The sequence below is a fragment of the Equus caballus genome, chromosome 10 (assembly GCF_041296265.1).
Source record: "Equus caballus isolate H_3958 breed thoroughbred chromosome 10, TB-T2T, whole genome shotgun sequence".
Classification (NCBI taxonomy): domain Eukaryota; kingdom Metazoa; phylum Chordata; class Mammalia; order Perissodactyla; family Equidae; genus Equus; species Equus caballus.
This window is the reverse complement of record NC_091693.1, coordinates 89,434,732-89,451,284: the sequence shown is the minus strand read 5'-3', so window position 1 is coordinate 89,451,284 and position 16,553 is coordinate 89,434,732. Positions and strand designations below refer to the sequence as shown.

At 49.6% G+C, this 16,553-nt stretch overlaps 1 protein-coding gene across 45 annotated transcripts in view; it reads left to right on the top strand.

Moving 5' to 3' along the window:
• The window catches only part of MAP7 (microtubule associated protein 7), a 151,115-nt gene that overhangs the window by 6,226 nt on the left and 128,336 nt on the right, over positions 1-16,553 (top strand). For 5 of the 45 annotated variants that reach the window (XM_070225542.1, XM_070225540.1, XM_070225534.1 and 2 more), the window contains exon 1: positions 14,568-14,818. The exons of 14 other annotated variants lie outside the window; for them this stretch is intronic. Coding sequence is in view for 17 of the 31 variants with exons in the window: in XM_014735215.3 (XP_014590701.1) it covers positions 15,189-15,321 (133 nt within the window). In the remaining 14 variants the exon portion in view is untranslated. Of the gene's footprint in view, positions 1-14,029; positions 15,322-16,553 lie in introns of those variants that run through there. 26 more of the 45 variants (XM_070225510.1, XM_070225511.1, XM_023651174.2 and 23 more) reach the window with 21 other exon arrangements.

Below are 16,553 nucleotides of genomic sequence, written 5' to 3'. Positions count from 1 at the left end.
TGGGAAAATTCCGAGAATTGACACCGCTGACCGGATAACGCAGGTGAACAGAGGGTCACACAACAAGCAGAAAGGAAGCTGAGCGGCATGCCCGTGGTGACGTGACTGCACTGTGCAGGGGTTGTTAGTAAAGTGGGATATACTTAAAGTTTAGAGTGCTGAGATTTGGGGTATCTTAAGATTTCTTCTGTGACTTTTAAAAAATTCTATGAAAGCTGCCTTTTTGGAGTTGGCTTCCTGGTATAGAGAACCGTCCTTTCCAATGGCATAGCTAGAAGAGCCCTTTCTTCTAGTGTCCGCACTCCCCAGTGCAAGGCCTGTTTGGGTGGCAGTAACGTGCATAATAATTGGCTGTAGCAGAAACACTGGGCTGCTTCTCAAGACTGTAATCCAGGCTTCCGGTTCTCAGGAGCTCCTGGCCTGACTCTGATGGGCAGACGCACCGGACAGGACCTGGTGGCCTGCTTCCTGCATTCCGGCTGGATTGGTTTCTGTTCATGGCAGTGCTCCAAATTAGTACAGCGACACCCTCACCACTGCCCCGGTGGGTTCATCCAAACACGGCTCGCTCCTTGGGCAGAAGGTCATGTTGTTGGAACGACTGCTGAGCCCCTGTGCTGGAGCATCGTTGGCTCTCAGTCTCGGCAGTGTGTTCACATCACCTGGGACCTTTGACATGTCCCTCAAGCCCAGCCACACCCCAGGCAATTAGCTGAGACTCTCTCCGGGTGGGAGCCAGGTGGCTGTGTTTTTATACGCCCTGGGTGGCTCCAGCGTGCAGTCGAGGCCGAGAACTGCTGGCTTAGATCCGTTTCCTAGTTAGTGCTCCTGCATTTGGCGGCCTTAGTGGGTTTAGTTAGAGGGTGTCAGGTGTTATCTCCTGGAAACCACTCGGAACATCGTAAAGCTACTGCCCTCACTCTGGTGAGTTTACGCACTTACTTTGCCCAGTGATGTCCTGAAGGGAGTAGAGGTGGATGTGGATCTTAGTGCACTTGACCGGCCAGATATCTGCGCCCCGATTCAGGCGTTGACGCACTTTACGCATGAATGGTGCCGGAGCCAGCGTGCTTTCTGTCTGCCTCGCTCACTGCCACCCTGCCTTCCTCTCCCTCCTTGCCCTCAAGATGAGGAAAGGTCAATTTCGGGTAAATAATAAAGCTTTTCGTAGAAAATTATATATTTTTCCCAGAGATTTTCCTGATGACTGGGAGCTCTCCTCACCAGGTCCCTGCTCCCTGTGTTTCTTCCGTCTAAAGGTCCTTGGCACAGCAGGACCCCCTCCCGATGCTGGAGCCTCGTATGACACTAACACTTTGGGCTAATCTTTCTCCCCCAGCGCCCACCCCCTTCTTTCTCCTCCCAGATATTACTCGTCCATGGGCTCAGTCTGGTGGCCTCTGCTCCTTCCCTCTGCGTTTTTTCTCTGCGTGTTAATTGCGTTTATGGCTTTGAACATCACCTCAGAGTAGTCTCCTTGGCTCTGCGTGCCCAGCTCCTCGAGGCACTCTGAGCTGCGTTGGTGCCTGTGAGGTTTGGTGGTGCCATCAGTTGTGATATGATGCTTTGTCACTGGGGCTTACCTTTGGCACACCTGATCTCCTATTTTCTTTTCTCCTCCCCGCAGTTGGCATCCGCAAAGCCGTAAAATCCAGGACCCAAGTGAATGGGCAGGAGGCAATATTGAGTGGGCCTGGTCCCTCAGGAAGAGAAAGATCTTTGACTTTTTTCCCTCAAGATTATATTGAAACTAAGCATGTGCGAAGCCATACGGTCTTGGGCTCAAAATCAACTCCCCGATTCTTGAGGGATAATGCTGACCTATTACTTTGTGCCGGGACTCTGGGGTCTGGCTGCCTGGGTCCCATTCCCAGCTCTGCCACTCTACTTGAGGGGTCATGGGCAGGTCATCTGACCATCCTCTTCCTCGGTTTCTTCCTTTTTAACACAGGGATGGTGGTAACCCCTTCAGAGGGGTGTCGTGGGGACTCGTGACTTTGTGCACTGGGTGGTGGTCGTCGTCGTGGTTCCGGGTCGCTGAGGATTGGCACTGCATCATTGTGAGAACAGAGACTTAGCCTGAAACGCTAAATTTCTCCCTCCAGCATGTCTTTATCTATAATTGTGGAGGATCTGTAATGAGGGACTCAGAAGGTAATGCGGCCTCAGACCTGATCGCAGCTGCGCGACGGCAGGGCCGTGGCTGGGCGCGGGGGTAGGAAGCCGTCCAGTGGTGTGGGGCGGTGCTCTTCACCTGTCAGCCCACGGAGGTCGCTGCCCACCGCCCAGGAGAGCTGAGGTTGTGTTGTCATTGCTCTGGACGCCCGTGCCAGCCCGTCTTGCCTGACTTTTCTTTCATCCAAATTTTGAGTTCTTTGCTAAAATATTATTGCTATGGAATTATTACACTTTACTCAATCATTAAGGTGGACTTCCCTTCCCTTGAAACCACAGAGATGGACTTCCCAGACCTATTTTGACTTTCAGCAAGTCACTGTCACTTCGGTGAATATGTTTCTCTATGAGGAAAATGGAGGAAGCGTGTGCACTTCCAGTGCCTTCATGAGAAGCAGGCAGTTTGAGTTTCTTCAAAGTACAGACGTGAAATAGAAAATATCAGTAAGCCATCTTTCTTATTTGTTAGTCACACATTTTAGAAGAGAGTTTCTTAAATTGCAGAGGCTCCTTTACAAGGCCCAGCCTGGATTTGTGGTGTGTGTGTGAGGAGAGAGAAACAGAGACATTTCTCTCCAGCAAAATAATATCTTGTTCAACTTGGAATTTAGATTTTTATATCTTTTAAAAAATTTAATAACTTAGTAAATCTTAAAATATGTCACTGCCTCAGATGGGTCGTGGGTTAGGATGTTCTGAGTAATGTCCTCAGATTGTCTTGATGGTAGACACTGTGGTACTTGATTAAATAAGTATGCCTTAAGCCACTCTTAAAATATTAAAGTTTATATCATTCTTCAGTAAAAAGTAATTATTAAAGGGGCCTGCCCAGTGGTACAGCAGTTAAGTTCGCACCTTCCACTTCAGCGGCCCTGGGTTCGCCGGTTGGGATCCCAGGTGTGGACATGGCACCACTTGTCAAGCTATGCTGTGGTAGGTGTCCCACATATAAAGTAGAGGAAGATGGGCACGGATGTTAGCTCAGGGCCAGGCTTCCTCAGCAAAAAGAGGAGGATTGGCAGCAGTTAGCTCAGGGCTAATCTTCCTCAAAAAAATAAAAATAATTATTAAAAACAAGATGGTATTATATACTAACACGCTTAACACAGGAATAAGCCAGAATTTCTTTGCGACAGTGGCTTCCCGTCTTCTCCCATCCCTGTGTGCATGCGGAGCTATCCCTCTGCTTTGTAGGGGCCTGCGTCGGTCCCAGGCAGAGTCTCAGGAGCTAGAGTAGAAATAGAAGTGGCTCTACCATAGAAAGAAAGCATTAAAATAAGCAGAGAAACGGGGCATGGAGCTAGTTTAGTCTAGGAGACCCATGGGAGGGCCACTGCATTTGAACAGAAAACTCCCGTCGTTTTATAATCCAGTGGAGCCTCACGGGAGAGTGCTGGCTTGACGTTTCAGGTTCTGGCCCCGGTGGTCCGGCTGGTCAGCTTTGAGATTGTCCTTCCATTCATTTACGGCTGGATCAGCCCACCTTTGCCTGCCTCTCGCCACAGAGAGCGTGGAGGAAAAGTGGTCCCCATCTTAAGCCAGCTTGTGCAGCACGGGCTCAGCCGTGTCCGAGGTTAGAGCCACACGTCACTGTGAGGCTTGGGGGACTCCTGAAGGCACCCACGATCGATGCAAGTCCTCAGGAAGGTTTGGGAAGGCGGAGGAGTGTGGGGTGTCAGAAAGGGGAGCAGAGGGCTGTTCTGCGTCTGGCGCCTGTCTGGAAGGAGGCCTCGGCGGGCGGAGGGCAGACGCCTGTGAACGGGGTTCAGAGCCGGGTGTGAACCGTACAGTGACGTTTTGCTTCTCAGAGCGCATTGCTGATTTCTTTTAGAGATGCAGCTGTCTGGGAACAGTTCATGGAACAATTTGAAATGTTGCAATTATTTTTAAAGCAAACAGCTTTTGGTTATATAAACCTCGCTCTTTTTGTTTGTAAACAGAGGACAAGAACGAGATCTTTTCTGGTGAGCTGCATCAGGCCTGGCTCTGGCTCTGAAGGGACATGGGTGCTTCTTGTTCTGGGGGCGTGGGGCCCCATTTCTTCCTCCGTGCCTGTGTGGAAAGGAGCCCAGACGGTACTACCTGCAGCAAAAACGTGGGGGGGAGCAGAGATGTTCACTATGATTCTTATCCCTTCACGGCAATGTTGCACGTGTCCAGAACAACCCTGCCTCCCTTTTTTTTAAAAAACACATCAAGGATTTTAGTACCTTTGCCATATTATGATAAAAGGCAAAATGGTCCATTTGTGGTGTTTTAGGAAGTTTGCCGAAAGGCTCCTTTGTCATTATAATCCTTCCTCTGTTGCCAGTCTAAAATTCACAGGAGTTTAAGGCAAGGGCTGAAAATGTGGCTGTGAGAGGGGAAGGGGTTCTAGATACGAGGTTCAGGGTGCCCTAAGTGTGCCTATCAACCTGTTCATCCTTCTGAGATGTTACTTCTTTCTGTAGAGTCCCCTAAAATCTCGATGGCCCTAGTCAGGCAAGACTAAAAGGTGGCGTATTTATCAAAAAACGTAGTGGGTTGCTAGTAGTATCTGCTTCTTGGAAATTAATGCTTCATGTCTTTTTTTTTAAGCACTCATTTCTGCATTGGGAATCGGTTTTGCTTAGCAGGTGCAAATTGTAAAAGCTTCTGGGCTTCCTGCTTAATCCTGAATCTGTCTGTCTTTTCTGTATGGTGTAGCTGAAGGCTCTTGCTGTTCTGGGTTGTGGCTGACAGTTACATGGGTGTGCTGTCTTTTCAGTGTGCGCCTTAACTGAATGGAAGTGACCAAACCTCGGCCTTGCCCAGCATGTCGTATAATTTGGCGTTTCTGTTCGGCACGTCCTTCCTCTGGGTTGGTTTCAGAACTGTGCGGGCTGTGGAAACTCTGTGAGGTTTGAGACCTCAGACCTTCACACATGCTTTATCTTCTCATGAGAAGCAGGTCTTATTCTACCACCACCTGCATCCGCATATCTACATTTTAGTTTCTTCTAATCGAGACAGTGGAGTTACTTCATGACAACAGGGAGGTTTTCTGTTAATCTTCAAGTCTCTGCTTTCTAAACCATCTAATGTTGAGACAACCAAACGGCTTAGCTCTTAGGGTGGTGTAAAGGTTTCATTTGATGATACTTCCAGGCTGACCTGTGTTGGGTTCTCAGTGAGAGATCACTGCTGAAAATAAAGGGGGATTTAGTAGGTCTGCTCTGATATGTCCTGACTGCAGTTTATGAATGTTATTTTAATAGAGCGTTGCAGCGTTGGGAGATGATTTGAGTAAATGGCATCCAGCCTGCCCAGTGAAGATTGTGATCACTGACACGGGGGCCTCTGACTTTTGAGTGGCACGCTTTCATTTGCAGCATGTTGATTGCAGCGTGGAGTGGTGTGTCTACATCTCTGTGGGGTCACTGGCAGGGGTGGTTAATTTTATGTGTCAGCCTGGCTGGGCTGCGGTGCCAGTTGCTTGGTCACGCACTGGGCCAGATATGGCTGAGAAGGTATTCTGCATCTGTGATTAACCTCTGTGGTCAGCTGACTTTGGGTGCAGGCCGTCACCCTGATAGTGCAGCGGCCTGATCCAGTCTGTTAGAGGCCTTAGGAGCAAAGGCTGAGGTTTCCCAGAGAAGAAGGAATTTTGCCTCAAGGCTGTAACATAGGGGTCCTGCCTGAGTTTCCAGCCTGCTGGCCGGCCCTACAGATTTTGGACTGGCCAGCCTCCACAATCACAGTAGCCGTTATCCCTTAAAATAAGCCACTTTATATATGTGTATAATTTATATGTTATAGTTTTCTCCAGAAACTCAAAACCAAAAATACTGTTGGTTCTGATTCTCTGGAGAACCCTGACTGATTCATTGAAAATCAAGGGTTTTCCCCCCAGAATTATACAAAACGCTGTAATTGCTTTTTAAGAGATAAAATTCTAAATTAATTTAACCTGATTTTTAAGGTGAAAACAGAGGCTATTAAACCTTCTTAAACTGGAAAAAATCTTAATTGAAGTCAGTTTTAATTTCAAGGACTTTTAGGAGAAAGAATTGGGAGGAGCCGCCAAGTAGCGGAGGACGGGATTGGGGAAAGTCTCCGTCTGAAACACGGGGTTCTGACCTGCCTGTTCTTCCCGCCCTGAAGCCTTAGGGCTCCCCTTCTCCTTAAGACGCCCGTGAAGTCGTGAACTGAGCTGCTCTGCTCCGCTTACTGTCCTTTCCCCTTCCTCTCTCAGGTCACATCGCCACAGTGACGCGTCCCAGTAAACTGTCACTGAGGGCAGACCGGGTATCTTGTTGTCTTTCTCCTCGTCCCTGGGGTTTTTCACGTGGTGGTTGTCATCACAGTGCAGGTAGGAGAGCGAGCGAGGGAAGCCGGCCAGCAGCAGGTGCGGAAATCTTCGTGTGGTCCTCCTCTAGCCAGAACCTGACTGAAGCTTCCCTTGTTTCCGTTATTTAGCTCTAAGTCTAAACCTCTGGGGGGCATCCGTCGAATGAGAAAGGCAACACAGCTGCCCAGCCGAGCTGCCGTGTCAGAGGGCCGTGTCGTGAGGCTGTGTGAGCGCAGAGCACGGCGTCAGCGGGAAGGGCTGTGTGAATCCCTCTGCTCTTCCCCTCGGCCTGACTCCTCCCCTGGGGTGTGACTTGAGTTTCTGTTTTTGTCAGGTCATGGAAGTGCAGGATGAGAAGAGATGCTAGGGAGCTAAAAATGACAGCTGTGCACGGTGCGTTGATGCAGCACACCTCCCCCATCAGTGTCTGTGCACGGCTGTCGTCAGCCACCAAAGGCACAGCTCACTGCATTCTGGTGACTTCCAATCAGCAATCCTAGGTGTCCATTCCAGAACTACACCAGCAGTAGAAACCCTTTCATACGTTAACCTTCGTTCAGTTGTTGTATTCCTCCGGAGTCTTCTCTTCTCCAGAGAAAGTGTCCCTTCCGTCAAATGACCCTCCTGTTATGGCCCAGGATCTTTGTGAGAAGTCCGGGTTGCTCTCATCTGAAGGTGGTGTAATTTATCATCCACTTGAAATATCTAGCTCAGACCCTGTGGTCTGAGGACCAGAAAGGCTTGTCCCCTCGCCCAGCACGCCAGCCATCTGCAGATGCACCCATGGTGCTGTTAGGACAGCTGCCTCGCCACGCGGCGTTGTGCTGAGCTTGCTGTCCGCGACTGTCCCTCCTGAGTCTGCCGAGGCTCAGGCAGGTCTTGGTTTTGTACCTAGTAGTTGCATGTTTTTAATAGAAGAGGTTTCATATTTATCACTACTAAATTAATCTTTTTAGCTGAAGCCCGTTCTTTTGATCGGTTGAGATCATTTTGGACCTGCTTCCAGCCATCTCTCAGAGTTGTTTTACCTACAGATATAAAGCCATGTTCTTGTCTAAACCTTTCATAAAAACATTACCCACAGGGCTGCCCTACGGGCATAGTGATTAAGTTCACACATTGCACTTCAGTGGCCTGGGGTTCATGGGTTCAGATACTGGGTGCGGACCTATGCACTGCTCAGGCATGCTGTGGCGGCGTCCCACATAAAATAGAGGAAGATTGGCACAGATGTTAGCTGAGGGCCAGTCTTGCCCGTGCAAAAACAAAAACACATTATCCACCTTTCCTTCCCATGGCTCCCTTCTCCAACTTTCACCTGGACTATTGCAGGAACTGATGTGCATGCTCACCCCCCTGAAATGAGTCCCCCACACTGCCCTGGGGTGCCTGTTAGAAAGATAAACAGGAGTGCTTCTCGTATTCCTGTCCACCTTCTATCCCCACGGCTACCACTTGAGAGCTCTTTTCTCCACCTGGACAGTGTAGTTATGTAGCTGGTTTTTCCTTCTCAAGTCTCCCTCCTTCTCCCTTCCACCCCATCCTCCACCAGCTGCCAGACTGACCTGTCTCACCACACACCTGGTCGTCAGCGCCCTTCAGCGGCTCTCCTTGCCTGTGTCTGGGAGAACATGAGGGTTTGGCTGCCACCTGCCCTCTCGGGCTGTCCCCCACAGCGCTCCATTGTGCGTCCTTGACGTGCTCTTACCACTCTGACAGCAAGACAAGGACCAGTTTTTCAGTTTTCTCATCTTTCTAATGGTGTGGCTCACAAATAAATCTAAACACGTAAGTACTCACAGACCAACGATGAATTAGGTAACTTTTAGAAACACAGTCCTGGACATCTGCCTGCTTCTTCTGTTGAACCCAGCAATTGATTTCTCTGCCTCCTTTTTAATCTGCAAAATCGGATTTCTAACCTAAGAAGAGTGTCACCATTAGAGGAGAGGACCTTCAGTGCACATTTTCACTTTTGTCAAGGAATTCAAAGTTCATATAGTGCACATTAAGAGAGTATTATCAGTGAGAATAGTGAACAGGAGGGCCTGTAGGCCTTCTGTCCTGTTACTGGGTTAAAGTTTAATGTGGCGTTTTATAATATTTGAAACTTGGCGAGTGAGAGCTGATATGTAGGAAGGGGTTTTAAAGAAAGCCGAGTGTCCACACCTCACGTCAGGTAAACAAACGCCCAGGGTTTAGAATTTGTTTATGGTGGAGCCAACGTGGGGAAGTGGACTGTTTCGGCACTGAGAAGCGTTCCCCATGCAGCAGAAACTTCTGGAACATTCTGGAAGGCATGGCAGGGCCCCCGTGCTTCGAGGTGATGGCACATCACTACTGACTGTGTTTACTGTCTTTCCTGTATGTTTGTAACAAAGGGAGTGAAATAAAGATCACAGCAAACCTGCCTTTTTACTTTCCTTTCAAAGGATCAGTCTGTGCCGTGTTTCTTGTCCGACAGCCTGTTGGAAGCTCTGTACAAGCTGCAGGTGGCAGAATGCTGTGCCTCTGTTGCCACAGACACCATCAGTAAGTGGCATCATCTGGGAAACTGAGGGACCCCTTTAACTCCAGGAATGGGGACGGCAGAGAACCAGCTGGGGCCCCTTGTTTCCCAGGGGTTGTTTGAGTCCACGTCAGCCTGGGCTGGCTTTGTCATTTTCAAACCATATGCGGGGTTTTTTAAGCTGCACTAAAATGTGGATTTCTAAAACTCCTGCCAGAAGTAAACTGCAGCTTACCTCAGGGAGATGCATTACATATTTAAAAGATTACTGAAGTCCAGTAGTTTTGAAGACTTAATCTTCTCTAATGTAGAAATGTAGAAAAGCACTTTGGTGCTTGTGGGCCCCCTGAAAGGTAACTAACTTCTGTGGATCCAGAGCTCGTAATTTACCAGTGACGGCCGCTCAGTCCAGCAGTGATCATTCCTGTTTTCAACTGCGGTCCTTGAATCGTGCAAACCAGGCTCTTCCCCATTCGGGTAATTTTCTGTGAGGCTCACTGGGCTTTCGGAGTGGAGAACCTGTGGAGTCTTCCTACTGGGTAAACGCATTTCTCTTTGCAAGAGGACATTCTTGGTTCACCCCTGGGTGCACTGTTTTCCAGTTTTATGGTCACAGAATAAAAGCATAGGAAGCGTAAGTGTGAACAGAAGCCTGGAGGGGGTGTGTATGTGTGTGTGCACCTCCACGCGTGCCGCCTGTTATATAACTTGTGATGGCTACGCGCAAGTCAGGTGCTGGCATCCCTGAGACCAGCAAGGTTGACTGTCCTGTTCACCCGTCTCACAGCTTGGCGCTGGGCCGGAATGGCCAGGCAGCAGGAGAGAAGGGCAAACAGACGTACGTTTGCTGTGTACTCAGAGGGGGGACAGCAGCTGCTCCAGGGCCTGTTGGCCAGTCTTGTCCCTAGTGGATGAGTGTCACCATTGTCACCTGTGATCGCGACTACATCTTAGGATAATGCTGCAAACGTTTGTCCTCTGTGTGAAGGCAGTCTGGTTGTACAGGCTACCCTTGGGCACTAGGCAGTGTCACTCTCTCACGTTTGTACACAGTCTCCATTAACACGTTACTGACCATTAACACATCATTTACTATTTTAACAGTTTAAACAAAACAGTTGCAAAACCTAACTGACTCTTAGAAGTCTGCATACCCCACTTCCGGGGGGACTGGATTAAGAGTCTGCGTCTGCAGGTGACACGAGAGGACAGCTGTGTCACGTGGAATTGACAACCCTTACTGGTGCCGGGGAACAGTGCAGGTGTTCAGGGGGATTCTGGTTACTTTGGGGGATATGTACATTTAAGGTCTCGCCATCCCCTTTCCATATTTGCTTTCCTTTTGGGTCAGAGTGTAAAAGGGAGAAGGCTGTGGCCCCAGGCCCCCCACAGCGTTCAAGCCACGGTATTCCTGGAATTAAATAATAGAATTAACCCCTATATCCATTAAAGATTGGATTTGAGCATTTAGGAAACCAATTCAAATGTATTTATAGGTCTTAAATGAGATGAGAGATGTGTACTTCATGGGGGAAAAGAGTCCTTCATTGTAATGGTGTGGTCTCAGCTGTTTGCCTTCCCATGAGTGGTCGCAGCTGTGATGGGGGCGCGCTCGCCGTGCTGGAGTCAGGATTTGCACGGCAGCTGTGACAGGGGTGCGCTCACCATGCTGGAGTCAGGATTTGCACGGCAGCTGTGACAGGGGTGCGCTCGCCGTGCTGGAGTCAGGATTTGCACAGCAGCTGTGACAGGGGTGCGCTCACCATGCTGGAGTCAGGATTTGCACGGCAGCTGTGACAGGGGCGCACTCACCATGCTGGAGTCAGGATTTGCATGGCAGCTCTGACAGGGGCGCGCTCACCATGCTGGAGTCAGGATTTGCATGGCAGCAGGACAAAAGCATCTTGGCTCCAGAGCAGATGGCCCTGGGTTTAATCCTGACTCAGTGACCTAACCAGCTGGATGACTAACCTTTCCGAGCCTCAGTTTCCCGATCTGTCAGGTGATAACGCCTCTCTCCGGGCTGCTCTAGCTAACAGACCTTAACCTGACCCCACACTGCTCATGGCTGTGTGACAAGGGAGGCTTTTGCCCTCTGGTTAGGCTTTCATTTCCCCTAGTAAATGGTTTTTAGCATAACTTGAATTCTTTAAAAAAAAAAAAAAGACTTTTTGGTGCTTTCCACATTTTGATACAAATCACAGTTCTCCGTCAGAGCCCTCAGGCTAGAGCGTGAAGGATCCCGTCTTGGTCAGGTGAGGGATGTTGCACTGAAGTTAACACAGGAGAAGCCTTTGGTTGCTGGGCGTGGTGGAGGTGGGCTCAGTTTCAGCCCTCTGCTCTGGAGGGGCTGTTTGTGATCTCTCTCCCCTTATCCATGACCCCAGGCGAGGCCTGAAACCACAGATAGTACCGAGCCCTGTATATACTGTGTTTTTCCTGTACATACAGACCTGTGATAAAGTATAATTTATAAACTAGGCACAGTAAGAGAGTGACAACAATAACTGATGATAAAATAAAACAATGTGACGGTCACTGTAGTAAAAGTGACTGTGGATCTTAGCAGCCTCAGCATAGGACTTTTTTTCTTTGCGTATTAAGTTGGGAACTTTCACCTTTTCACTTAAAGGGAGCACTTCCTGGCTTCTCTTTGGCATAGCTGAAGTGCCAGTTGCGCTTTCGGGCCATTATTAAGGAAAATAAGGGTTGCTTGAACACAAGCAGTGTGATAAGCGACAGTCAATCTGATAACCGAGAGACGGCTACTAAGTGACTGACAGGTGGGTGGTGTGTACAGCGTGGAGACCCTGGACACAGGGATGGTTCACGTCCTGGGTGGGATGGAGCAGACAGCACAAGATTTCATAGGCTACTCAGAACAGTGCAATTTAAAGCTTATGAATTATTTCCAGAATTTTCCATGTAATATTTTTGGACTATACCTGACCACAGGAAACTGAAACCATGGAAAGCAAAACCACGGATAAGGGGGAACCACTGTGCCTCCCTTCTGCCGGGGCCCTGGAGGGCGAGCGCAGGCCTCAGAGGGTGGCCGAAGGCCTCAGGAGGGTGCCTCCCTGAGATTCGTAAACTCCTCTGGACAGGTTCATTCGGTCGCTTTGCTGCTGTTTCTCCCACGAAATGTTTGAGCTGTGCTTGACAGCAGTGGGGTGTCCAACTTCTGCAGAAGCCGTTTGAATTCAGCCCTCACTTTTCGTTTTTAAAGCCACTCTTAGGAAGATGTTTCATTGTCCTCCTAGTACACCGCATAAAACATTGTCATCTCACTTTTTATTTGGAGGGTGGAGGGAAAGATCCCTTTTCTTTAGCTTTACCCCTTTCAGTAATTGCTTTATTAAATTCAGCAGAGACAATCAGACGCTGTTGTCTTTATTTGAGTGAGGCACATTTCTAAATGAAACTTGTCACTTGCTTGAGACGTAAATGTTCATTTTCTCTGCCAGAACGTAGTTTCAGCTATACTTGTCGTGTGTATGCTTTGCTGTTGTAAGTACTCACCTGATGCTCTGGAAGTGGAAGAAAGAAACTAAAGTGCATTTGAAAATATTTTCATTTCACAAATACACGTGTATGGTACTGGCCTAAATTTATTGATCATTTAATCATTGATTAAAGAAAAATAAATAGGCAATAACAAGTCATCTATAATTCAGTAAAAACTGTGTACCAGTTACAGAAAATTATGGAAGTACGTTAGCCAGTTTGTATCTGCTGTTTGTTTCTTGAGTAACAAGGTCTTGAATATTCAGGACCCAGGTCCTCCCCTTCCTTCCGTTCCGCATGGCACCATCTCTCTGGGGGTTGGAGAGAGGGGCTAGGATCCTAAACCGTGCAGGCCAGGTGTGTGTCATGGAGAAGCACATTTTCATTGCAGACCTGCCTCCAACTGGCGTTTGACCTGGGCGAGGAATCCAGTGATGGCCTCTGCTTCCTCGTGTGTGACGATGCTGGTTCAGGTGCCTTCTCAGACCCGTTGAGCTCTTAAACTCCATTCTCTCTTATTCCAAATGCCTCTTACACAGATTAACACGATTTTAAGTCAATTTCATGTCCAGAATTTCCTGCATCTCTCCAAGTCACAGATCTGAACAAGTGTTAACTTAATTAAATCCTGCTGCTTTTGAGGGAGAGCTTTCTGAAGATTGATTTGTTTTTTCAGCTTGGATTTGCTAACCATTTAGTACATGACCAGCACTGGGCTGGGCTGCGTGAGTAGATAAAAAATAGAAGTACCCTTTGATGGAGCTGATAGTCGAACTGTAACCACCTTGAAAATAAGAAGCAAAAATGGACTGGTTACAACCAGTGTGTTATAAAATAATAAAGGCATCCGGTGTTCATTAAGAACTTCTCACTGCCAGGACTGCACTCGTTTCATCCTCGCCCCAGTCCTCTGAGGGACGTGGCGTCGGGCCCCCGGCTCTACCCCAGTCCTCTGGGGGACGTGGCGTCGCGCCCCCGGCTCTACCCCAGTCCTCTGGGGGACGTGGCGTCGCGCCCCCGGCTCTACCCCAGTCCTCTGGGGGACGTGGCGTCGCGCCCCCGGCTCTACCCCAGTCCTCTGGGGGACGTGGCGTCGCGCCCCCGGCTCTACCTCAGTCCTCTGGGGGACGTGGCGTTGTGCCCCCGGTTTTACCGCAATCACTGAGGTAGCACGAGTAGTTGGGCGACGCGTCTGCGGTCACTATTCCATGGACGGGTTTCGAGGGGACGCTGACTTGCCTCCTGGTCCCTGGGGTCCCTCCTGGAGGTTCCAGTGTTGAGAAGGGGCAGGGCAGTGGTCTGGGGGGAGGGTTGCTTTGGACTTTCTAAGCAGACTTGATTTTAATTACAAGGCGAAAACATCGAATTATTTTCTTAATGTGACAGTTGATATTTTTTATAAATTTAGTTTTTTCACACAGCGTAAATTTTAGGCAGCCTGGAAACAGAAAGTCTTAAAGTGAGAAAGCTTATTTCAGGAGAAAACAGTAATCACATGATTGTATGCTCTGGAGCAAACAGTCCAAAAAAGAACTGAAATTGGGTCAGGCGTTGGGAATCGCTCAGCCTGCGGGCAGAGACTTGCGCGGGACGGGGGAGTCTGCTGGATGTAATCGGGGCCGTCTTTTCCCTTTGGAGGATTATGGTGTCTCGTTTGTGTCCTTTCCGCTTGACTTGCAGAAGGGGCGTTCCAAATTGTTGTCCCTGTGGGAACAGGCACGTTTCTCCCCCTGCCTGTCTCCACTGGGGGTCTCAGGGATATGGCCAGGCTGGTCCTCGTGATGCGTGTGGCCAAACCTGTGTTTACACAGACCCTGGGATTGTGAGAATGTCTGGAAGGCTGGGATGTGATACTGAGCGCCAAGGGGGCCATGGCCTGCCACCATGCCTGCCTTCATCCAGGGACTCGCGAACGTCGTTACGCTAGAAAACCTGGCCCCAAGAAGCCTGCTTCTTCCTCTGAGTCCCTTTCTCCACGCTGCTGCCTGTGCAAGCGCAGCTGCCTCTCTCCTCCCATCCAGCCACTCCTGCCGCCCAGAGGAAGAGGGAGCTGCCCACCCTCAGGCTGGAACCCTCTGCTGGTGAGTTCCCGGGACCAGCATCCCGCAGCCTGCCTGCGCTGCTCCGCCCGCCAGAGATGGAGCCGCTCCCGGCCCTCCTTGCTTAGGATATGTCAGGGTTGTCAGGGCAACTGTGAACGGCAGCCTGTCGTGTTCTCCTCCCTGTGCCGGGTGCGGACCGCTTTACTGTGCAGGAGCAAGAAGAAGGCTGGGAAAGGTGCCACAGCAGGAGGGGGACGCTGCGTCTGACTGAGCAGGGTAGGCAGTGGAGGGAGGCGTCCGACCCTGCCTGCCTTTAAGAGAGCTTTTCTGGAAGGAGAGTGAGCGTGTGTGTGTGTGTACGCGTGTGCATGCATGTGTGTGCGTGTGCTCAAGCCAGTGCGCGTGCCTGCAGGACGTCAGCGTGAGGGGGCTGGTGGGGGCCGCTGTAGGTGAGGGGAACTGCAGGGCCTCAGTTGCCAAGTGGCTGGTGGCATCTGTCGGCTGTTTGCACACTGTTTCCCCGTGGGGGATCCATTACGAGTGCTCAGATGAACCGGCAGCTTAGGGACTAGCAGCTTCCTGGGAGCTGCAATTACATAAGCACAGAGTTTTAACATAAGAATAATTAAAAAGCAAGTACGGCGGTATGCCTGGACCAGCTACTGCTCTCCGACAAGAGAGGCTGAAGAAGACCAACGCAAGGGCAGTTCCGCTTGGTTTGTTCACCATTAATGAGGAAGATGAACAGCAAAAGAATGGGAATTCCAGAAGGCTGAAAGGTACGCGCTCGCTCTACCCTTTGGTCGGATCTGGAGCCAGCCCATTTCCCACATGCCCGTAGCACGTCTTACAAACTGTGCTGGTGGTGCATGCTGTGTGGATGCACCTCTCCAGTGTGCTGGGGGTGTTCACACGCTCCGTGGAACCGTGTGTGCATGACATGGGGACCAGATTTGGCAGATTAGGGAGGCTTCAGATCAGCTGCCTTTTTGACCCAAGTTGCTCTCTTGCCCTGGAGAGCTTTAATTTTCACAAGCTCACTTGACAGTTACTGGTGACTATATCCTCATCAGGAGGAGGAAATGTGAGTTATCGGGGCTTAAACAAACATCTCGCACCTTCCTCAGGTGTATCAGGTGATTTCTGTTTAAGGAGGCGTTTCTCCTTGAGAGGGAAGAGTTAGATAAGCTAAGAGGGCAGCCTTCCCCTGGGCAGAGGGTCAGGATGTGACTTCCGTTTCTATTCTGAAATGCTGAGGGCACAAGAGGAGGAAAACAGACACTGAGGGCCACGGAATGGGCCCAGTGAAGGAGCAGGGAGGGACCCAGGCTTTCCAGCTTCTGATGGGAACTCTGCTCCTGAACGCCCGTATAGGGGTTGAAGCGTGAGGGGCTCAGAAAGGGAGGGCTTCTTGAGCTGTCCTTTGCCGTGATGAAACGCCGCGGTAGCTCGCAGCCTCCTGCACCGTGGGCTGCATCGCCTAGCCATCCGTCCCACAGCCACCCTCGCAGGGCTGTGAGGCTCAGTCAGGCGGCCACGCCAGGTGTCTCTGAAGAAGGACGCTGAGGCTTGCATTTTAGGTTTTACAGGACCCTAATTCTTGCAGCCCCTTCCCAAAAGTATATAAGCTGTTCTTCTCTTAAGCTGATATCTTCTTGGTTTTGTTGTTTCTGATGTGCTGATTAAATTTTAGCTTGCGTTCAAGTTGTTCGGTCACTGAGGTATCAGATTTTCCCGAGTGTGGCACAGCAGTAGCAGGGCAAAGTGGCAAGCAGAATGAGTGCTTAAATAGAATCCAGCATCTGAAGATACTGGTTTTCTTTTTCCTTGTTCTCAAGTCAATCTTAGTTTGCTTATATTAAATATCATTGAAACTGTCTAGTTTAAATCCAAAAGTATGTTTTTACTTCATTTTTAAAGGATCGTATACAGGGAAGTTCTAGTAAGTAGAATCTTGTGGTTGTAGTTGATTTTTATTTACTATTGGATGTAGCTTCTGAGGACCGAATAA